We start from the raw sequence: 24403 nt of genomic DNA on the forward strand, positions 1-24403 counted from the left end.
CTAAATGTGTCCATGGACATAAGTGGTTGGTGTGGCTCTTCCCCATCCTCTGCTGTTCAGACTTACAGGAACTTATTGCTCTTAACTGCAGTACCAAGATGTCTGTCTCTGCAAAAACAGCCAATTTCTCCAGACATTTCATAAACAACTGAGTTGCTACAGTAAAGAACATCAGTTCAAAAACTGGATGCAACTGAAGTGTCCTTATTTCCCCCGAGAACTGAACTGAACTGAACACTCCTCAGCAGCCTGGTTACACAGCCCCCATGGAACTTTGACAGTCTCAAGTGCATCTGGAAGGGAACTTTCAACAGCTCAATCATACAGTATGGGTGAGCTTTATAGTAGCTCTACTCCCAAATAGGGGAATTTATGTAACAAATCTAATTCTGCATTAACAAACAATTTCTCCTCAGAACAAAATACTGCAAAAACTAAAAACAAAAAGGGAATTCTCATAAAAAGGCCTAATAAATGCAACAATAAATATGTATATATGTGATTGCTGCATAATAATTCTTGCAAGACATACAATGTAAGTACATTACATGTAATTAATGAAATCTAGATTACTGATAAATTTGAAAACAAAAAGCCTAATGAAACAAAATCTACAGTAGAGTATTTTTAATATAGTTAATATCACTAATGACTATGTCTGAATTTGGCTAAATTACTACACTATATTTTATTACATTTCACTTGAAAATTAATTGTTATTTATGTTATTTATTATATATCTATCAAAATGTTATCATTTGATAATTCTATAAGAGCTGAAATCCTCTGGCCAGTGTTATTTTACAAATATTATGAAGTGCATCTTAGTATGAAACTTAAGACCCCACCACCGTCTACCACAGTCGATCTAATGATCAAGGAGATCAGTATTTTTCTAAACATTGGTTCTGCACTGTGGCTTAACTTAGACCTCATACGGCATAGACTGCCCACAGGATTTCATTTTTCTGAACTGCATTAGGCTTAATGTGGTCTGAAGAGGCATGGTGAGTTTTTTAAGTGGTAATTTTAACTTCCTTTGCCAAAGAAGAAAATGTATCACGATCTGGTTATTCAAGTTCAATTGTGGTATATTTTGATTTCAAGGAGTAACTTGGTCAGATGGAACAAAATTGTGCATACTTGGCAAAATTGGACAAAGAAAAGCACATTGGTAAGAATACCAATTGAAGCAATGAAAGAATATTGAGCATTTTATGAATAACCTTAATTGTATCACGAAATCAAGAGTGGTTTTCACTTCCCTTCCAGTCTGATCTCAGTCATGTTTACTACGAAAATGCATTTCTAAGCTGACGTATCATTTTGAGCTTGTCCAAGTGCTTCACAGATAAAGTAGAAACCCTTCTAATAAAGGATAAAGGAGAGTGCAAAACTGCAGCAATGACAACGTGTAATTACAATCCCTTTCAGACATTAACTGGGTTTGTCATATTTTAGTGCTATTCATACTGTGTAACATACTTATTTTTATTATCAGTTTGCTCTTATGCATTTAATAAATGCATCCATGCAATCTCAATTCACTTGTCCTACTGAGGTCAAGAGAGCAGTTGGCAACTTGGCAACTAAAGAGCACCAAGCATTCTTTCCTCTGCAACAAATTCCAGTTTCTCTTACTTAGTGTACTTACTTCCTTTCATTGCTCCAGATTGGACATTTGCTTTGCAGGAAGGTAAAATTACATAACACAATACATTTAAAACAACATGACATGAAAGACAAAATCTAGTCTAAATCAACGCCCAGATGGAAGGAGTTCAAAATCACTCGATAAATTCCCAAACCTTCCCAGGACTGTTGAGGGATATACTGTAGTTCCTCCAGTGTGTCCTGTGTGGATTTCAAGGTCTCTGCCCACAGGTAAGTGTCCAGTAGAACTCCAACACAACCCCGCCTCCCACCTGCACTTCAGACTGGCTCTACCCAATCCAGAGAAGTGTGCAATGCCAAGCGCCATGAACTGGAGCTACTTGAATTGAATTTCACTCTTGGCAGCAATTACATCAAGTGTTCACTGGAGATAACAGTCAGATGAGGTACTAAACACAACATTTTCAAATAAGTGAGGTCTCCAAACCAGATTCTCTCCATTTCTTGGCTACAGCATGATATCCTGTCCATGAATATGAGTAGAACCAAGACATACTTTTGACATCTTGAGCCAAATGCCCACAAACAAAATCAACTTAATGCCAAGAATATAGACACAGCTTTTAATCCATGAATATTCATTGAATGAATTCAAAAACCTTTCCCAGGCCTACAAAAATAAGGTAAATCAGATTGGCAAACTCGCATGACCCCCTGAATATTTGCAAAAGAGCAAAAATCTGATTTATTGCTCCATCACTGTAACAAAATCCCCTTTGTTCTCCTGAATCTCTGGTTCTTTAGAGCCTCGTGCTCACAGCTCTGGCATAGGTTTGATGAGGAGGCCAAGGAATGCAGTTCCTGCTATAGCTGGAACACATACTGTGGTCTCCTTTCCTAGAGATGGGGATTACAAGGCCAATTTACCATCTTAGAGCCACATAATGCCAGTGTTGTACTTTACCCCCTCAGCAACAGTGATATTGTAGATCTAATTGAACTGGATGTTTCCAAAACGACCTCCTATAAGGAGGGCATAGTTGCTCAAGGTCCATTCCACATCCTCTCAACGATCACCTCAGTCAAGGTCAATGTTTTTTCCATCTTCTTTGAGAACAGCCCAGCAATATCCAGCAATAGAATTCCTAAAATTCTACTAAGGCGACTAATGGTTTATCAAATCACCCATGAGGCAATCCAGTAGTTATTTTCCATGGTATCTCTGAACTCCTCTTAATTCTTAATTTGCAGTTGTCATGGTCGTCATCCCTCCTCTAGACGGTACTCCTACCTTTTACGTACTAGTTTTTAGTTTAGTACATTCACCTGTGACTCATCCCCTATCCCTTATTTAAACCCCTGCGGCGTTCCCACAGTTCAGGGCTCAGCTTGGAAGATGGACACCTGGAAGCCTGACTACCACCAGACACTGGAGTGGCCCGAGGGCATAGGCTTCACCATGGCGTCCTGACCTCCTGAGTCTAGGGCTCAGAGCGCCTTGTCCTGTTAAGATTTTAAGTTCCGTGTTCCTGGTTTCAAGTTCCCTGTTCCTTATCTTTGTCTCAGATGGACCACCCAGCTTTGGCTTTTGGACTTTGCCCCGTTTTTCCCTTTGGACAGTTTCGGACTCGTTCGCCTTCACCACGCCCCCCAAGCACCGGATCACTGCCGTCACCGCCCCCCTGTCTGTCATCCCGTCCTTTTCCAGCTGTGTTTTCCCTGTTGTCCTACTCCAGTCATTTCCGGATTATACCATCTTGCATAAGGTCTTTACTAGGCACTTCACGGGAGTCAGAACCGGCTCCCGTGACAGCAGTCCTCCTAACAATCTCGTATATCTTAGCCAAATTAGTAAATCAATCACTAACATTGCTGAGATTGCAGTAGATTCCTTCATCTACATTACAGCTTCCATCACCTTGTTAGCATGACAGATACCAACTGCACTCAAGCCATAGCTGTTTTTGGTATTTTTTTTGTTGATTCAGGCTGTGAACATGGTATTATATTAAATTTCCAAGACCTCATACAGGGTATAAGAGGAGCTTTTCCATAGATGTGAGTTAAAACCTTTCCACACTGGTTTATTCAACAGGTGCTCCAGGGCAACCTGCACTAATTATTGTAACAAATACTCCCCTGTGCATAACAGAGATATAGGCCGCCCAGGCTGAGGAAGGTCTTCTTTAGCTCAGCTGGTAAGACCCCTGTTGATGCTGGAGACCCGAGTTCGAGCCCATGTGGTGAGGGACGAACTGGGGTAGGAGCGGTGAGGGCACAAGCCCGAGAACCCGAATCCATTCAGGGTTCAGTGGATAGGTCAGCTACTGTCTTCAACTGAGTGTCCAGAACCTACAGCATAAGATACATTGATACGACCATGAAGTCAATCATTGGTCTTTGGCCCATAGTACTCTGATACCAGGTACACCTAAAGGAAACCTTGTATTTGAATAAGGTGTTCATTATGGACAAGCCATTACAATCACAAATGTCCAAGAAAATTAACCATTTAGATTCAGATGGGGTAGGTTATTCTTTCCAATTGCTGCTCTCCCCTGCTCCACGTATCTCCTTCATTCCCCTTGAAAGCACTGATGTCTCCACCAGTAGAACTACAGAGAAAGTAGGTGGAATCCTATTGAGCACAGAACTCCCTCTAGCTCTGCGAAGGCCAAATTTTCTCCTCTAAGTTGCTGTTGGGGTTTTCCTCTCAGAGACCCAGAGGACCAGGACAAACTTCGCCTGCACCAGCACTAGCCAGCAAGTATCCCTGCACCTGCCCAGAGCTGCCCCATTTGGCCTCTCTGGAGTAGGGAAGAGACTGCCCTTGATTGAGAAACTTGGTTCCAGAGCCAGTGCTATTTATAGAGGCAAGACTGTATCTAGACAATACTTTTTCATCTCTTTCACCAGCTCCTGCTCCTTCCAAACCCTGGAAGTCAATTTCGATGTCCCAGTAGCCAGTCTATATCCCGGGTCCAGTCAGCTGTGATCTGTCCTTTTCTCTGCATTGTTTGCATTACATTTGACCTTCACTTCTCAGTTCAGGGGCAGTGAGCTTGATAAAAAATGTTTCCTTAAAAAACAGAAAACTCTTCTCTTTACACGCTCGGAGTAACAAATAGTCAAAAACAAAGGACATTGAGACCCATTGATATTACAAATCAGTTTATTTGATTTTGTGTGATAACAAGGTCTGCATTTGCGAATAAAATGAAAATGACAGTTCACAATACATCTTTAAAAGCTTTTTGTTCCTCTTTAAAGTTTGCTCAACTTTTTTAATCTCTAAACTTCAACTAGGTCCTGAAACTATTTGGGAGAAAAGAAGCTATTCTAATTATTTTCCAAGACTCAGGTGTCACTTGTTACATTTAATATTTTTAATAATTTTAAATTTAATATTTACTTGTTAGATTTATATATAAAACTTTAATCTTTGACAGTTCTGTTCAATAAATGGGAAGAGAGTTTTACTCTTGAAAAACGTGAGTTTCCACAGTAATCTTCATACATCTCACTACAGAATGAAAAGATTTCTGCAGCATGTTAGGTAGGGTGAATATACATTCTGTTTGCAATGGGATAGTTCCATATTTAAACCACAGGATGGGTGTTCCTACTTTTTCTTAAGAAGTGGCAAATTGTCCTTTATTTTCTGACTCCTAATATTGGCTGCATTTTTAACAAAATATAGTTTTTAGCCAACAAATGATGTTCCCAAAACAAAACGTAGACATTGTATATAACATTTCACACGAATAAGTAAAAATTCTAAAATACTATAGAAAAATAAAATCCTATTGAGCTCACAATAATATAAATACTGCATTTATGACCTGGAGCAATGACAGCCTCTACATTGAGAACCTACTGTTCATACTGTATATTTTGTGCTACTGTACACAGAGGGGTTGCCAATCTTGAAAATCTAATTGCTGTCTTCCCCAAAAAAGCAAAAACTTTTCTCAGTTTGTTTTTAAAGTTCTAAATTGAGTTGCAAAATAAGGTAGGAGTGCAATTTTTAATTATTTCTTATTTAAAATATGTGTAGCATGATAACAAATTGAGAATTGCTAGTATTGGGAGACGTCATCTATATCACTAGAATGTTATCTCTGCATTCTCAGGAGACATGTAGTTCTCAAGACACACGTTTTCAAAAGTTCATGTCAGATCAACTGATGTTCTGGAAACTGATAATTTCAATCCTATCAGAAGGAGGTGAAAAAAATTAAAAGATGTGGAACACAGAGGGAGACCGCACACCAACTAAGCTGTACCAACAATTCAAATTCAATGACCATTGAAAATTTAAAACAGGTGGCTGCAACATATTTGTGCCTCAAAACTGGGGAGTTTTTAGAACATCTAAAAAAGGCATATTAAGAGTTGTAGATTTCTGTACTTTATTAGAACAACTGATGTCGATCCAGTCATTTCTTTCATGTAGCTATAATGTGAGTTAATAATTTTGCACCCCACTCTTCCATTGTGGGTCATATCTGACCAAAGGAATTTTATACAAAATAAAGGTTTTTTTGTTCTTTCCACCCCTTGTCTCATTTTTCTTCTTCTGCTCCTGACAAGGGTTCAGAAGTCTTGAAATGCATCAGGTCCAGACAGAATTTGGAAGACTTGTGTGGTGTGCCATCTCTCCCTTGAAACAATCAGCCTGTTCTGAAGGGGTTATAAAATCAATGTCTTTGTGGTGGAAATCGGGTCTGCCCCTGGTGGGATTCATCCAGCTGCTTGCGAGCTCAGAGCAGACACAGCGCTGCTCCCTATACAACGGTCAACTCCACCACACCGAAAGATTGGGTCTCCAGCCAAGGGAGAACCCTGCACTGTTTAGATTTTAAGGGTGTGGTTGGGCATCACCTCTGTAAAATACTCAGTGCCACAGAGCTCTGTTACATCTGTATCTATTATTTATTTCTGTATCTGCAAATCTCATTTTCTTTCTAAAACTCATCCCTCACCTTGGGACAACCAAATACTCTTCAGCTGTAAAAGTTAATTACAATCTATTTTTTATATTCAAACATGTAGATATGTAAAATTCATCATTTTATACCAACAAAGTGTTGATATTAAAAAATATGAAATGACACTGAAATCAATTTAATCTACAATGGAATGCTTTTTAAAATGTACACTTCAAATTACACACACAAATATATCCATTATCATCTAAACCCATTTTAGTTCTTGTGCTTGTCTGGTCATATTTACAAAATGACCACATACGTCAAGTAGATTTTTCAAATTAGGTGTATCCTTGTTCTTATAGTACTTATTTTAGATTTATTTATCTCCAAAGATTTCCGTGCATTCTGTTAGTATCAGTTCCACTATTTGATTCTGGTACACCATGTTCACTGCCATATTCCCCGAGTCGAGTTCAGGCCATAGGAGAGTTGGTCCAAAAACAATGCCCAGGCCCTGAGTTGACATGAGGTTCTTCGAAGCCTGAGCTATTACCCTGAAAAAAGAAAAGGTATACAAATTAACACATTCATTTATCACCATAGAGTAGCAGTACTTTTTTAACCTATCTCTATTCAAGAGTAACCTATCTCATCCAGAAGCAAACTTCTGGCCAAACATTTGACAGTGGGGATATGACCCATCTTTAGTCAAGGGGAGCAACATCATGGACGTCATGGATCAAGATGTCAGTTAGGAGATCTTTCAAGAATTACCTAAGCCAGACATATATAATTCTTTACATTTATATGATTGGCCATTCTGAAGTATTACAATGTCCTTTGGACATATCAGAGGAGCCATTTCAGCCACTGCAAAAGTGAAGCACCCACCTAGGTGACATGTGGCAGTCATTCTACAACAGACATCCACTGCAAAGCAGATCAGGTGGAGAAGTAAGGAAATGCTACAACAGTTCAATTCAGGAAGAACTTTAGAGAGGTCAAATATTTCAAGTCCAAAATGGAATTTACCCTGAAACTAGGATTGACATTGCTATGTGTCATGGGATCTTTAATGAGCAAGTGGCCAGGACTATGTCTCATCTGAAGGACAGCAGAATGTCCTTGGTCTCCATACTGGGACATTGATCTGGTCCAGAGGGAAGAGCACCAAGAGACAATTGGTGGACCTGGTCCATCAACTCCATTTCCATCAGCAACCTGGTTTTCCTTATAATCTCCCAGGCTTACATAGTTACTAAATCTGACAGGATCAGGATACAGGGTTGCAATACTGCTAACAAGGTTACTATAAGGACAAGAAGCAAGCATTCAAAGAAATCAGATATAAAAACAATATCAACCATTATAATTAAATACACAAGTATAAAAAAGTTGTGTAATAGTATGAATGTATAGAAAACTAAAAGTACAATCCAAAGAGTTCACTTTGTTTTTCTTTCCATATTTTCATCATGTTAAATTTAAACCTGCTCACTCCTTTATGGCTTTTTGAAGTTATATCACTCACCCTTTCATTTTCATTTCCCCTGATTATTATCTAATGTTCACAACAGAAACAACTGAGTTGATTATCTAGCATGGTAGCTTAATGCTTATTTGCTGAAAAAATATTATGATCCAGAAAATTATAATAAAAACTGATTCAGCTTTATTGTGAATGCATGACTTTGCCTACGGAAGATATTGGTTGTAATTTGTATGTCTGGTTGTAATTTGCAGGCATTTTTCATAAAAGATTTTCCTGTCTTTAAACTACATATAGTTTGAAGACATGAATATCACAAAATAATATGTAATATGGGGTTTAAATAGTTACTTGAGTAATTTCTTCTATTTCTGATCCTGTCTTGCCTCCGAACAAGCTGGTGACAATTGTGCTTCTCTTGGTTCAATGTTAAACATTCTTGTTTTATGCATCAAGATTATGTCAGAAGTTTCTCTTTCATCTCACCTTGCACACACAGTGTGGCCTTGTGTATTTTAATATAAGCAGAAAAGTTATTAATTCTTCAAAAAGGTTGGGTTTTATTTTAGAATGATCCCTGTCACTGCCCAAAATCACCTTTAATCTACCTTAAATTATCTAAAAATGCTTTAGGTTCCAGGATGATTGCAGATGTTTCAGTTTGGAAAGCAAGACCTTGAGAATGTATACGTTTCAAAACATAACACAGATACAGATCATACACAATTGTTCCAAAGTATAACATCTGTATGCATTTTAAAACACCTTTTACATCTCAAAAAAGAAGCAAGGGTAGCATTTATAGTACTAAAAGGGAGAAAATAAACTTCAAATATTAAACCATAACATTCCGACAAAATGTTTATAGGGAGAACACTAGGCTTTTGTTACAAACAAGGCTGAAAGAATCCAGATGTTATTTTCTCTGTATAAAAATAAAAATAAGCTGATGTTCTTGTGTAAAATGTTCCATGTGGTGCTTATGGATAAGTGACAATAATTAAAATAACACTTGGAACCTTTAATAACAATATTTTAAAAATAATGTAAGCAAAGCAAGTTAATGCATCATGACCATGGGGATAAAAACTTAATAACAGGTTTTTAATATACTTCCCTGAGGGATCCCTAGATTATTCAAGTCATCTCTCATAGATTGCAGCAACGTATTTTAGGAGTGGGCAACTGAGTAGTAAGGTCAGTGCATTGTAGAATACTTAGAATATTTACAATCTTCATAATCCAAAGGAAATAAAATGGCGCTGCCATTTGTTAAAAGGTTGATGGCCCCACTCAAAAGACATTTATAAACATCTGGATGCTTATAGCCAGCAAGATGGACACTGCATACTGCAAAATTCAGTGTGGCTACGGATTCCAGCAAGTCAGTTGAAGGTACAGGCATGGCGAAATCACATATCCAGTATTTCTGCCATCTCAACTGAGTGAAATGGAGGAACAGTGAGATGACACCACCCCTTGCCCATATACTGTAATTTGATTTTTAAAGCCGCAATCAGCTACAAAACACAGTTACCATGCTGTTTTGCCTTTCCCACTCTCTATCATTTTTCCACTGAGGTTAGGGGCTTGTAGTTCTCAGACACTGGCTGTGTGTGGGTGTTGTGCCGTCCAGCACAGGAATTTTCATTGAACTATTTACAGGCCACAACAAAGCAGGGCAGCCCTGTCTGTCATGGTGTGGGTGAGATCTGGGCCACTGTGTGGTCAGTGCTAGCTGTGGTCTCTAAAATAACTGTAACCTCTGCCTGATACATCAAGGATCTTCAGGACTTCTGCTTTTCTGTGCCAGTGGTCATGTGTCCAAAGAAGGTGGTGTTATTTCTCAAGTTGTTGCTCTGAGTCTTACCCAAACAAAGCAGATGAAAAATTAAACATGGAAAAAGGGTTCAGGAATTGCAGCTTTCCCACCCCAGTAATGACATGTAGGCTTTTCTCAACAGTTTCTTTGGAAAATCACCTTTTATAAAGCCATGTTCCTGGCTCATCTGCTACTAATTCTCTGCCTGGATATGGCTGAAATTCCAAGAATTGGAATTACATAGAATTAAGTAGAAAGTGACACCTCAAAGAATACTGAGAGGCAGTAAAAACACAAGAAAATGTTATTTTCAATGTGCCTACAGTATGTCCCAGAAAACACAGGTGATCCAGAAACCTGTGTCTATTGACTTATGACCATAGTTGCAGCATGCGTACAGTAGGTCATCATTCACTTTATTTTACTAGCATTTATGAGAGTGGTGTGAAGACCAGGGAAAGGACACAGTTAAAAGAGAAAATGTTATGATGCTGTAAAAACTGAAAGCAAGCAGTAAAAACCTAATTAAAGGTTTCCCTTCATCCTTCAGACCCTCTACCTACTTCAGAAAAAAAAAACCTAGTGCTCAAAATATTCAGGTATTCCAAGAGTAAGACTCACAAAAGAACACCATGAAACATTTTATATGAATGCCATAATTGCAATTGAGGACTATAAACAAGCTTGCCAGCTCAGTTGTTTTCCTTATTTCACAGCAACTAATTACACAACTTCACAACTATTATTATTTAGAAGCAAATTCTCCAGGATTGTTGACACATGGACCTATTAGCAAGATGAGCAACTATGGACTGTTAACACATTGGCTCAAGATTGAATTGTACTACTAACAAATAACTCTGTTAGCCTTTTCAAAGTTAATGTGAACCAAAACCATCTAGAAAAAGGGAAGTAGAATCTGGAAGTAGAAAGTTGAAAAGCAGTTGTTAATAAGATCAAAAAGAGCGATAAAAGCCAAGAACTAAGAGTGCTGTGAGCTAGTTATGTGTTCAGTTATAGTGTGCAGTTACAGTATAAACTCATTTATCCAAGTTAAATAAATCTAAGCAATTTAGAAGGGTAACTTAAATGTGGTTGGATTTTGTATAACTAATTTGTCAATGTAAAACTATTTCTGCCAATGTAAAATTTTAAGAAAATCATTCTGTGCTACACAGAGTTGTATTGAGACATACAGTATATGAAGCCTACCGAAAATAAATAAATTCAATTTAACTTGATAAATATTTTTAAAACAATTTTAATTTTCTAATTTCTATTGCCTCTAACAGAGACAAAGTGGGCAGGATCACTGGAATTGTACAGTGCGATTCCTGACTTAAGAATTGCTAATTGCTAAATGTATGATACCATACTTCTAAGACAACCATCTAAACAAGACAACTAATAAGGAAAATAAAAATATATCAGATTGAGCACTTTGTCCGCATTTATGTTGACAACACACAATCATGAAAAACAAATTAGTTTTTTAAAGAGCAGAAATACTTATATAATTTAAATTGAAATTGTTATTGAGCAAAAATAAGACTGTAGTCCAAAATCAGTTTTGGATTGCTTTAAACTTGGCTTTTAAAAATTCAAAAGGTATTCTTTATTATATGTTTTATAAATAGGCTTGGTGTAGTTAGGGGCTTGGCTGGGCCTGAGAATGCTTTGAAATATTTCTGCCTGAGTTGAGGCTTGGCTTAGAGACAATGACAGTCAATACAGGGTGACTTGCTTGTCAGAAAAGCCAGCATGCTGCCTTAGGAACCATTACAGGCAGAGCTGGAGCACAATGGAAGGTTGTGGTGAAGGCTCTGGTCCAAGCTGTCAAGGCCAGGACAAATGATCTTGATTAAAAGCGCTGAAGTAGGATCGGTTCTTTCTTAACCTTAGACCAGTTAGCCCTCTCAGTAGATAATTGTATCCAAAATGTTTTGGGCCAAGCGCTACAGACTTTGTTGTGGTATACAGATCTCATGTTCATAAAGGCTTTGGTGATGTTCTCTGTGAACCTCATGTAAAAATACATTTAATAAATTTGCCAGGCTTTCATTATGTTGTATAGTTCCTCAAATGTACTGCAGGCATTACTTATTAAGAAGGCATTGTATGCTGCCCATGAAGAAGGAAGTCCCAATTCTGAGTGCATCTAAAAGCCAATTTAATTGTTACAAAGATTACTGTGGTGTACCATGGTATAAATTACTGAAGCAGAGCAAAAACATTATAAATCATGGACAGTACGTAACACAAAATGGAAAATTAAAGGAAAGCAAAATCTCAGGGTATTCTGAACAGAACACATATAGCACTACAAATTCACTATTCTATTGCAAACCTTTCCAAAGAAACATTTCTTTGCTTAATTACAAATGCATTTTGTAAATTGAGAGTGTTTATTTCCTTCTGATAGGAAACTGGAAAAATGCTAACAGTATTTGCCTTTACAGTATTAGGCCTTATGAATATTCAAAGCAGGTTTCAAGTGCTAAAAATACTTTTAATATTTTTAAAAATCATTTTCTGGGTAGTAATAACAAAAGCTGTTTGGGGAAGAGTTTAGTGTGGTTATTTTTCTGAAATGCTACAGTAAATGGCATGATTTAACTGTCTTGCTACACTGATGACCTCTAATATTTGCAAACAATAACCTTTGACTACGACTTAAATAACCTTTGAATCCTGGATATTTAACAATTAAACAGGTGTAATATATGTATATATTATCCACACCTGAAGAAGGCTCCACGGCCGAAACGTTGTGTTTTCTTTCTTCTTTTTTTCAGCATGGAATAAACCTATTACTTGTTCTAATATATGTATATACTATATATATTATCTTCACACTACAGAAGTTTAATTAGGTAATCCGGTATTATGATCTAAATATTTAATACCCAATAGGAGACACCAAAAGAAAAAACTATTAAATAAAGCTTAGCATTTTGTATTGTAATATTGTATGCAATGTATTTCTTTTTAAATTAAAGGACTATAACAGATCTAGCATAGTTGAAGAATAAATTAGCAACAGAGCTCTCACTATTATATTAGCAAAGTAAGGTGGAGAGGAAATACCAATGCTAGGCCCTGTCAAGTCTAAATTTAAAAAGAGCAATGAGCCATCAGTTTGAGATTATTCAAAACAGAATCTTAAATCCTATACTACAGATGTTGGATGTTGCTGTGTTATAATCAAACTGTGCATTTAGTTCTGGAATCCAGCTATCTGGAATGGCTACGATAACAATTTATTTTGCTGTATTTGTGTATCAGTTGTTTTAAATAAATAAATCACATCATTGCTCTAAAAAAAGAAAGATGCTAATCCAGCATCCAGACAAACCTGGACAAGAACTTTAAGAGCTTTGGGAAAATTCCATCGTTGGAAAAACAAATGCATTTATGGAGACTTGAGTTATAGTCCTGTTCCCAGGTTTGGTCAGATGACTTTAACAGTGTAATAAAAGCACTCAAGATCAATCAATCTGAAAAAGCTCCTTCTACCTTTGTGCTTCTTAATCAGTGATATAAACATGATTGTAAGACTTTAAAGCATATTAAAATCTTACTTTTATATATTCATAAAAACAATTCATATCTAAACACTTCCATTTTTTGCAATATATTTTCCGGTTTTATTATACGTATAACATTTGCTTGAAAATGACATGGCAATATCCCATTAACAAACAGAAGAGTGACAACCACATTGGGGTATGTCATCGTGTGGCATCTATTGCTGACACTGACCTTACACTCATGTCAACTTGTTTATGAAAAGGTCAAATTCATGCTGTTTTAATGAATTTTTTTTTGTGAATGTAAAAAAATAAAAGTTTGATTACAGATTTTTGTGCAGGTACATTTCAAGATATTTAGTCTTGGCAAAATTAGAATCCATCACATTAAATTGAAATCTAAATGTTAAACAGGAAAGAATAATTAATTTTACACATTTTAAAAATGTCACTGACTCCAAAGGTATAATTTTTGCTTTCTTCTTTGAATGCAAATAATGCTGAGGTTTTGTAAGTTTGTTAAAGAAGAGATATGCAGATTATTGATACATGTGAGAAATATGAAACTAAAATGTGTAACATTTCTCCTTCATAGAAAGTCAAATCTACACAGTACAAACAGTTGCTTTTTAAAGAAGAAAAATCTGGTTTATCTTCTCATGTTAATTGTTTTATCATCAACAGATCATATGCAATTGTTTGTCCTAAATATTATTTCTTCACATTAATCCAAAACAGATCTTTTTATAACAAGACATTCCACTTATTTTATATCACATTGTAATGTTTCATTCAAGCAGATTAATTTGATTAAAAAAGTCTGCTTAGATTTATTCATAATTACACTAATTATTGTTCCTGATGGAAAGTTAAGTTGACTTTACATTCTGTGGTGTTACTTATCATTATAATCATACAATCATGCTCTTCTGAAAGAAATGGCCTATTTCACATCCTATCCCATACTGCCTTGGCAGCATAGACAAAAGTAGAATGAAAACCATGCAGGCAAACTGTTTTTTTCTTAAAATAACTTAACTACATACTCTATAGGCAGTACTTCAGTTTTCATGCTGTAGACCTGAAACATACAGTACGTAATGACACAACAAATTATTCACAACTTTGTAAAGAAGAATATAAGAAAGGTTACAAATGAGAGGAGGCAATTCGTCTCATCTAGTCTATAGTTAATTGATCTGTGGATCTCATCTAGCTGTTTCTTGAAGAAGTCAGAATATCAGCTTATAGGTGGGTAGCTTGTTTCACTAAGACTCCTGTAATATGGTGCCTTAAGTTCAGCTTTACAGAAATTCTCCAGCCTTTTCTATAGCGAGGCCACTCTAGATACCTAGATAAGTCAAAGGTCATTCTTTAATGAAGAAATATCTTCAGGCATTTCACTTAAAATAATGTGAAGGAAAACTAAAAGGTAACAACATCAATATGGTAAAACTAAACAGTCCCACATCCAGCTTGCTCACAAATGCTTTTGGTAGAAATTATAATAACAAAAGGTAATTGATTCCAGGCAAAAATGTCCGTTGCAGGTGGGAACTTAATTACAGGAAGTTTATTAATGAACATTCATTAATCAAGATTGCCACAATGCAATTAGAATACTTGCTATTCACATAAAGGCATTAAAAGCTATATGTGTTTACAGAGTGTTCCAGTAGTCCTTCAAAAACATACAAACAAATTCATATAATAATAATGAATCCTACATTTGAAATGAAATAATTCTTAAAGTAGGATGTCTGCTAATGAAAAAAGCTCAATTTTGCTAACATCAGGGATGAGGTATCATTGTAGCACTTAGACTGAATGCAGAAGAATATGTCAAAAAGGAAGGTTACTCTCATTTACAGTCTTCATGGTGAAAAAGTATGCCTTTGTATACACCTTACAGCAGTGGTCTCCAAATTTTTTGGAAGGCCTGCTTAAGCTTCCAGTATTATTGTAGGTCTAACTATTTATTTAACCGTGTAAGTGTTATTCTTCTAAACAGGCTGCAGGGTGCTTTACACATAATGGTACCTTTAGTGAAATTAACATTTTGAGCCATTAACTGCAATATCATACGTTTGAAAAAATGCCTAATTGTTTAATTGAATACTCAGGTTGGAATAAAAATCAAAAGATACTGTGCTCTCCGGGAACTGAGTTTGAGACCACTTTCTTATGGGATAAGGTAAGCAAGGGAGTAAAGGAGAGTGCAACCAATAGATACATACACTGGGAAACAGTTCGGATTGAAAGGATAAAAATAGGCGGTAATGCCCTTAACAGAATTAACAGGGTATTTGCAGCAGTCAGTGGAGAAAGTGAACAATGGCAGAGGCTTTGATTAAAAAGTTTAAATTAAAATGCCAGCAAAATATTGCCTTTTCCTTCCCTTTCTATGTACAATTAAACAAGGTGTAAAGAAGTGCCAGGGGCCAGCAGGCCAGCCGAGTAGTTGGACCCTGTGCGGTGTCTTTGCACTCGAAGACGAGTGGGTGAACAGGAGGGAGGAGAAGGTTCAGCAGTCTCTTATCCAAAGGGGGCGTGATCCGAGGTTCGAATCCGAAAAGACTAGAGAACTTAGACTTGGAAGAGAAGGCGAGGTAAGGAGCCCCAAGAAGAGAGACCAATACCAGGCTGTGAACAGAGGGTAATGCGGGTTCAAGTATTACAGGAGGTGGTTAGTGAAGTGCCGTGGTTGGTTCATTGGCCAGAGCAATGTCGTTTGTCGTTTGGAAGTGCTCAGGGCTGGGGTGCAATCAGGGTGAGGGCGTTTCCACGTTGGAATCTGGTTAGTTGTGGGCATGACAAGAACATTGAGTTGATTCTTTCTGTTCTTAGTTTTATCTGAGTAAACATTCAAAGCCTTTATGTTTTTGATTTTTGATTTGTTGAAAATATCTTGGTCTGTGTTTTTTTTACAGTATTGCTTCTTTACAGAACATTGCATTTTACTTTAATTAAATGTAGATCATAAAGAAGGAATTTTACCAAATAATACAACTTGTGCCTTGTTTTAAAAAAAAAATAAAATGAATAAACGAATGCAATTCCTTTGATTGCACATTTTTAGAGCAACTCTAATGCTGGTTTCTACAGTTATTTTATTCCATTCATTAAGTTCAATATCTCAGAGATACATCAGGTGTATCAAGACAATAATAATGACTAAACAAACAAAACAATAAAAAAGAATGATTTCTCCTTAAATCCTAATTTAACTATAGAAACCAACATAAAATGAAGACACATTATTGGCTGTCCGTCGGAGGTAAGGGACAATTAGGGTGTTGATTAATGTCAACTAGACTTGAGACACAACTTCATAAATCTGACAGAAATTGGGGAAAAGGGTATCTAATTCTAAAATTTCTTATTACTTATTACTTCCATTTAATGGCGTTGAGCACTCTTCAGTAATCTCCTGATAAAACCCTATCACTTTACTTTAAGTAACTACCATGATAAAACATAATGAACACGGGCCTTGTTACATTTATTCATGTTAAATTAGAGTTACAGTATAAAGCATTAGTTGTGCCATACCTGGAAGTAAATTTTAATGACTCAGCAGTCGCAAGAGAATGATAGACCGTTAAAAATGATAAACCTCATGGAAATATCAAGAACTTCTTTTTAATACTAAATCGTTACAGGAAATTATATGCAGACTAAATAAGATATAATAAATACACAAATAAAAATAATATGGGAGCTTAAATATGCCATAAAAAGTCGAGTGAATAAACAGTTATTGCCTAAGAGCATTCAGTTTGATCAGATAACAGATTGATATCCCAAATAGGAGCTGACATGCATTGCTAAAGATGCCAATGGTAATTAATTAGCATCTATTTTTGACCAGAGCACAACAGGATATAGGAGTTGGTGCTCAATGCCATTTTGCCTTAGGCTGCCTTTATTAGGGTCAGGATTACGGCTCCTTGAGCTGAAGGCCAGTTAATAAATTGAGGGGGGCACACTGACACTCAGATTTTCATGGTACATCTCTGTCACTGTTCCCAGTGCCTCCGGCTATGATGAATTCTCTAAGCTTTGTGGTATCCAAGTAAAGCAAAGCACAGACAAGTAAAACAGGGTTTTACAACATGCCTTAAACATCCTTAGTCCTTCCACTTCACCAAAAAATACAAAATTAACAGCTTGCAACAGCAGACGCAATATGTCCCAGCACATTCAGAAAGGAATACTACAAATAGTTAAAAAGCCAATGCCATTTGCGATATATTATTTTTAAAAACAGATTAACAGATTTTAATCAATTGAGTCAGTGTACGATTTTGCCCTGATCCACCTCATTCTCTAATGATCCTTATAGAAATGACGCAGTAAGAATATGTTTCTGTTTCTGTGAGTGCTTTAAAACACCAAAGATGGCATCTCGTTATTATTCTACTTCCATTTGTCCTCTAAGGTTGACTCAGAATTTACCTATCAAACCTGCCTGGCAAGAAAATAAATGTGAATGTGAATTGCTGCCTAAATGAAGAACTGTGCTTGTTGTCAGTGCTTTGCTCCGACAAACAGCTTTATGAAGTTCACCTTGGAGGTTGAAGCTGGAAGACAGAGCACCTCCCTCCCACCACCGTCATCCCCCAGTATGACTGGCACATGCTTACTTCTCACTTAAAGGGATGAAAGCCCAGGCCCTGCAAATCACAGCATTCCCCATGTGCTAGCGGTAAAAGAGAGGTGACAGGATCCAAAGTACAATCTTAAATTTGTCTTATTACTAGAGATTACAGGTTCTCCTCCAAAGATAGGATTGACTTCTACAATTACAATTTAAGACTCATAATCATTTTACACGACTGATACAGACAGAACTACTATAATCCCCTGTCAAAATGTATACAGTAGATACTTTGAAAATGCATCTCCTCTCTGTAGGTCTTCAGAAGTAGCCATTATGAAAATAGCAATCAGCTGTCATGATGAGAGGGAAGCTCACTGAACAATGGGGAAACATTCTGCTTATAGACAGCATCTCCTGCATTTTGGTTTCTGGTTTGACTCACTGTACCTTCCTTGTATCGAGTGCTGCTGGCTCTATTTTCACAGTGCAGAGGGAAGCTGCAGGAAGTTTTAAACCAATGTGGTAAATTACAGAAAAACACACCACTCCCAAAACACCCACGACAGTGGAATAAATAGTAAGTGTAGATGTGAAGGTACACTTAAGAAATCTGGTTTCCTTGACCACATCATCACAATATGGATATACAACTGCTTATTGAATCCAGGCTGCACAGAGCTGGAAAAAAGAATCCCATCTCCACAAAAGCACAAAGTTAACCCACAACAAAGAACATAAAAGACAAACTTCACAGACTTTTACTCTACTGTTCTGATATCTAAGCCAGGGTAAAAATAGATCTCTTAAACTGAAACTTTTTTACAGGTTTTTCTGTGCAATGAACAATGGAAAAAGTCAAGGAGAACTCCCTTGCATGCCTAATTTGAAAGTAGAAAGACTTCAACAATATTTTTGTCAAATCATACACACACTCACATACACACACCCCTAATTTGGGTTTTCCTTGTGATCCTTGCCAAATCCCAATTTCTGGCTTTGGCACCTTCCCAGCCATTTGTTTTTGTGAATGTGTGCAAAACGATGTGAAAAGAGAGCGGCTTTAGAGCAGACATGACAGTTCCCAGAGTCTTAAAGTATCACACATCTGAAATGCACAACTGTATCATTCCGAAAGGCTATTTGTGGTTTTTCACTTGAGAGCCCGAGGCCTTTTTTTAAATTAATAAACAAACACCAAAAAACATTTAGTGAAAAACTGTGAAGTTATGCCAAGCGAGAAATCTCTTGCTTTGTATCTAATATTATTGGAATTATATAAAATATTCTAAAAACTATACTGTGTAAAATGGGGTGCAGTATTTCTTATGCTTGTTATTTCAGCTTAAGGCTAAAACAGAAATAAACCACTCATAGATATTTACTTGGCAGAAACTCCCATTGCAAAGACTAGTAAAATTAAAGTTCTAATTGAACTTCATAATATCTTTGAATAATAGCCTCCTAAGCAAACTTATTCTACTGACTGAGTACTTGTCAGAATTATCAAGGATAATGGAAGGTCTATAGCTCTTAGGTAAGGGGGTCGATTATGCTTGCTGATAAAAAAGATAGCACAAAAAAGGACACAGGAAAGAGGACACAGAGTGTCCACTGTGTTGAAGAATGGCTAAATTAATAACCTGTGGCTATGGACACTGACATTTCTCTATTCCACCGACATTATTGAATTCATATGAGTCATATGACAAGAAACAATTGCCTCTAGGAGTCTCCTGTAGAAAATAAAGTCTGTAACATTTTCTTCAAATACTTGACCACATTTCTGTGGCATACCTTATTTTTCTGGAACATCCCTATATTAAATATTTTATTGTGAACCACTGTCATCAGTTTCGTCACTTTACTCTAGTATACTGCCTTCTTTATTAAAATCCTGATCTAAGCTGCATTAAAAACTAAAGAGAAAGGTAATGAAAAGATCCAGAGATAATTGTCCAAGACTTTCCCCTGCACCACTCGTGGAAAAAGCAGGTCTCAGGAGAACTTTAAAAACTATAATCCTTCTCATCACTTGAACATGTGCCCTCCAGAGCTGGCTCTCCTCTGCTAGACGCAGGGAAAAAAACATTTCACATTCACAGATGATCCTAATTTGGTGCGGTTTGGAGTGCAATTTAGATCAAACATATCCATGTAAATGAGTCAGGGTTTCTTAATTAGGTGCCTCTGAAGAGAAAGAGAAGAAAAAAAAGTTGGACCACATCAGTAGGTGTGGGTGTGGCGCCCACAGTGCTGGAGTTTTTCCTATACACATAGCCCAATACCATACTGTCATACATGCCACTCTTTTTATTATTATTTTTGCTTCAATAAGGCAAAAGGAATAAATTTGCAAAGGGAACAGACTCAGAGACGCTAACTCAGATCGTTTCTGAGAAGACACTGTCTCTATGGCACATGGCAACAAAATAGGTCATTCTGCTGTGATTTAGCTGTCTCTTTCCACAGCATTGCCAGCTATATTTTGCTGTTATGAGAAACTGGGCTTGTGCCAGCCAGCAATATTTGTTCATAATCCTTTTTCCCCAGTGGTGCTTCTTTATAAGGATTAATGTATCTGCATGTGAGGTGTACGGTGTTTATGCATATGATATGGAATTATATTACTAGAAAAAAAAAACGTTGTTCGATTAGTTAACAATCTGACTAATGGAAGAACTGGCATGTGCACCTAAACAGGCCTCTTGCAGTGCCAAAGAAGGGAGCGTATGTCCCCTGGTAAGGGTTGAGTTAAATCTAAAATTAGCAGTGCAGGGCAGGCAGGTCACCTGTGCAAGAGGTAATCCCCACAGGAGACGTACTTAGCCACACGGTCCAGTGCAAACTGCCAGGAGGCACACATGGTTTGAACACTATGCTAGACCAGCAAAGCTCACCTACTATTATGCTGGTGTCCCTCTATCCGTAATGGTTAGTAACAATATCATGCTTGTATTCGCTTTACTGGTGGATATTGTTTTGAGCTTCTAAATTAGGGCACAAAAGATTGTGTTTATATCCCCCTGTAAATTAACACAGAATGTTAGATCATGAGACAGGATTTTAAAAGGCACACAGATGTCCTGGTATTTTTAGAACATCATAGGAAAATCGACCTATGAATGAATCTCGCTCATAACAAAAACAAACCTATGACAAGTTAGGATTAGACCAATGTCATTTTCAGGCTTCCTGATTTATATTTGGTGTTAAGAGCAAGCAGTTGCTATGAATCACGGGAATCTAATTTTAATTAGCTGTCTGTTTTTTGTACACAAACTAGAACGAGAAAGCTACTGCATTCTAGCATTGTGAATAATCCTGAGGTAATTAATATCACTAGCTATCCCTTAACATAAAAATCTATATTGGGAAAATACCTGATAGATGACATTTAATGTACAGTAGACGGGTGCAGAATATTTTTATGCAGGTACCAAAAACATTGCTGTATATATAAATACATAGATTGGAAAATGCTGAACTTCAAGAAGCTACAATACTTACGAAAAAGACTTTGGTGTTTTTGTTGACACATCATTTACATCTTCCAGACAATATGTAGAGGCAATAAATCAGATGTTAAAATTGTACATTGTCCCAGTAAGGCCTCATTTAGAATACTGTGTACAATTGTGGTCACCACCCTCTGGGATCAATCCAGAGAAGAGCTACCAGACACATTTTGGGGATTAAATGAATGTCCTAAACTGACAGGCTGAAGGAACCAATCCTTTTTAGATTTGGACAGAGAAGACTATGCGTGACAGATCCCTTGTGGTCTGGAAAGACTGTCTTCCATGAGCTGGAAGGTGAGTGGAAGTCAGGAATACACACACTCTCTGGCAGGGTGACTAGGTGTTGCTCCAGAAAACATCTGGATGTGTGCTGTGCAATCTGGTCGTCATGAGCTCTCTTCCATTGTTTTTGCTTTGCTTCATCATTCAAACATCTTTCAGTCTCAAAGCATTGGGATCCTACCCATAAAAACTTTCGCCAAATACTTCAGTCAAGAGCCTTAACCCCTCAGGAGCTGATATCAATGCTGCATTTCTTCATGTTTGTTTTTCTCTCTTTAGTTTGACATTTCTCTTAAATGGTTCAAGTCCTACCTCACTGAGACACTTTGCCTCTCTTGGCAGATTTAGTTCTGAAATTGAACTCGTTATGTCTGGTGTTCCTCAGGGCTCGATACTGGGCACCTTACTTTTCATCGTTGGTCACTTGGTCAGCTTTTAAGATCACATGGCCTCAACTATGATTTCTATGCTGATGATGCTCAAATCTACATCCATACCAAACCTAACACTGATGTGGCTGTCTCTGTTCTCTCTGCATCTCCGACATAAAAACACGGATGACTCCAAATTTCCTTCATCTGAAATGTGGCACAACTGAAGTAATGTTTATTGGCACCCCCATCAACTTTGTAAAGCCAATGCGGTAACCCTATCTGTGGATGGTACTGGAGCTTCAGTCTAAATTGAAAAACTTGGGGGGTGATATTTGATTCAGGCTTGACATTCGACCTACATGTGCAGCATATTGTCAAAACATCTTTCACCTCAGAAATATCACTAGACTACGCCCTAAGTTATCAGTAACTGCGGCTGAAAAACTGATCAACACATTTGTCTTCTCCCGAACTGACTACTGTAAACACTCTACTCACTGTTGTTTCTAAATCCACATTGAACAAACTTCAGTATGTCCAAAATTCTGCAGCCAGAATCCTGACCAGGTCTAAAACAAGTGATCACATTACTCCTATCCTGGAGAAGTATTGCTTCCTGTCAAGTTCGTGTCGGCTTCAAAAGCCTAATGCTCACCTCTGACATCCCAACTTTGAAAAATTGATTTCAGGTTCATCCCTCCCGTGAAAACTTGTGGACCGGGGTGGTGGTGGGGGGAGGGGGGGTGCTATATAAAATAAATTATTATAAAATCATTTACATGCTGCTAATGAATACCTTCTGCCTAAAATCTTTGAAAACTCATGCTATGATTTTGGCACATACAAACTAGTATGAATAAGTCAATAAGTAAAATTTTATGAGGATGTGGTTTCTTTTAGTTTGTATATGTGCATTAAAGTTACTTTTAATGTTACTCAAATAACTATAAACCATTTAGAAATTTTCAAGTTTATTGAACACCTATTAAATAAATTTGTTAGAGCCACATATGTATTACTTCAATATATATTACACAACAGCTGACTGAAAACAGATGGATTGAGAAATGGCTGTTACTGTACATACTCCATACGTAAACATACGTAAAAAGATTTTAAATATATTCTCCCCTTTTTAAATGCATCTGAGTTTTCTTAAAATATGTCACAAGTGGAGATAAACAGATTCAGCAGGAAAAATGGAACCAAGCCTCTGTTGATGATAATGAGAGGGAAGTGAGGAGCTCTCTGGGGCTCTATAATGATCCTGCACAAGGCTGTTCTATACATGCAGTCATGGGTGCTGCAGGTGCCACACAATGAGACAACTGTGGTACATTTTAGACCATGTTTTACACAGGATTCACATCTACACTGCACAGAGAGGTATCTGTTTACACCCCTATGACATTTTAATTAGAATATTCTACTCAGTGAGCTTCTGAGAAACTCTTCAGCCCTGTCACCAGGGGGAGTTTTCGTGTTCATTTAGTATGTATCTTCATAAGACGGTTAGGGTTTAACACATTGTGCAAATGGAAACTTCAGTTGTCAGTGCCTTTAAATCTTCACTAAATACCAAAAGAGTACATATGTGCCAAAGATGAAATTGTTAAAGGTAGCTGCAGGCTTTGGGACTGAGTTTGCTATGCTAAACAAATTTTAAGTGTGGCACATTTTGCAGATAATTTCAGTTACAAAAATCTGTAGTTGATACAGGACATTTTGATATGTTTTGTCATTTCGATTAAACACTGCAAGTTAGATTCACTTTTACTGATGGTACTGAGAAGATTGTAAACCCTAGTTAGTTAGTGAACATTAATACGTAGCAAAAAACGGCCATCATTATAAATACACTGTAACTTACTCTTGTTTAACCCTTCCAATTTTTTAGCTTGTGTAATTATTTTTACAACACACAAGATGTTTTTTAAAATAAATATAATATACATACTGAGAAATAAAGTAAGTGATTTTTTTATGAGAAGACAAAATAGGCAGGGCAGTCAATAATAAGGAACAAGTAACAGGTTTATTCCATGCTGAAAAAAAGAAGAAAGAGAACACAACGTTTCGGCCGTGGAGCCTTCTTCAGGTGTGAGGGACACTTTCTTCAGGTGCGAGGGACACCTCACTGAGACACTTTGCCTCTCTTGGCAGATTTAGTTCTGAAATTGAACTCGTTATGTCTGGTGTTCCTCAGGGCTCACACCTGAAGAAGGCTCCATGGCCGA

The 24403-nt window shown here is 37.1% G+C and overlaps 1 protein-coding gene across 1 annotated transcript in view; it reads right to left on the bottom strand.

Annotated features, from left to right (window-relative positions):
• Positions 1–4766: 4766 nt before the first annotated feature.
• Positions 4767–24403, bottom strand: part of arhgap15 (Rho GTPase activating protein 15) — a 193078-nt gene continuing 173441 nt past the window's right edge. Inside the window, exon 14 of the mRNA XM_088931037.1 lies at positions 4767–7102. Coding sequence (XP_088787163.1) covers positions 6925–7102 — 178 coding nt within the window. The 3' untranslated portion in view covers positions 4767–6924. The remainder of the gene's footprint in view (positions 7103–24403) is intronic.

The sequence above is a fragment of the Atractosteus spatula genome, chromosome 13 (genome assembly GCF_055471065.1).
Source record: "Atractosteus spatula isolate fAtrSpa1 chromosome 13, fAtrSpa1.hap1, whole genome shotgun sequence".
NCBI classification, from domain to species: Eukaryota; Metazoa; Chordata; class Actinopteri; order Semionotiformes; family Lepisosteidae; genus Atractosteus; species Atractosteus spatula.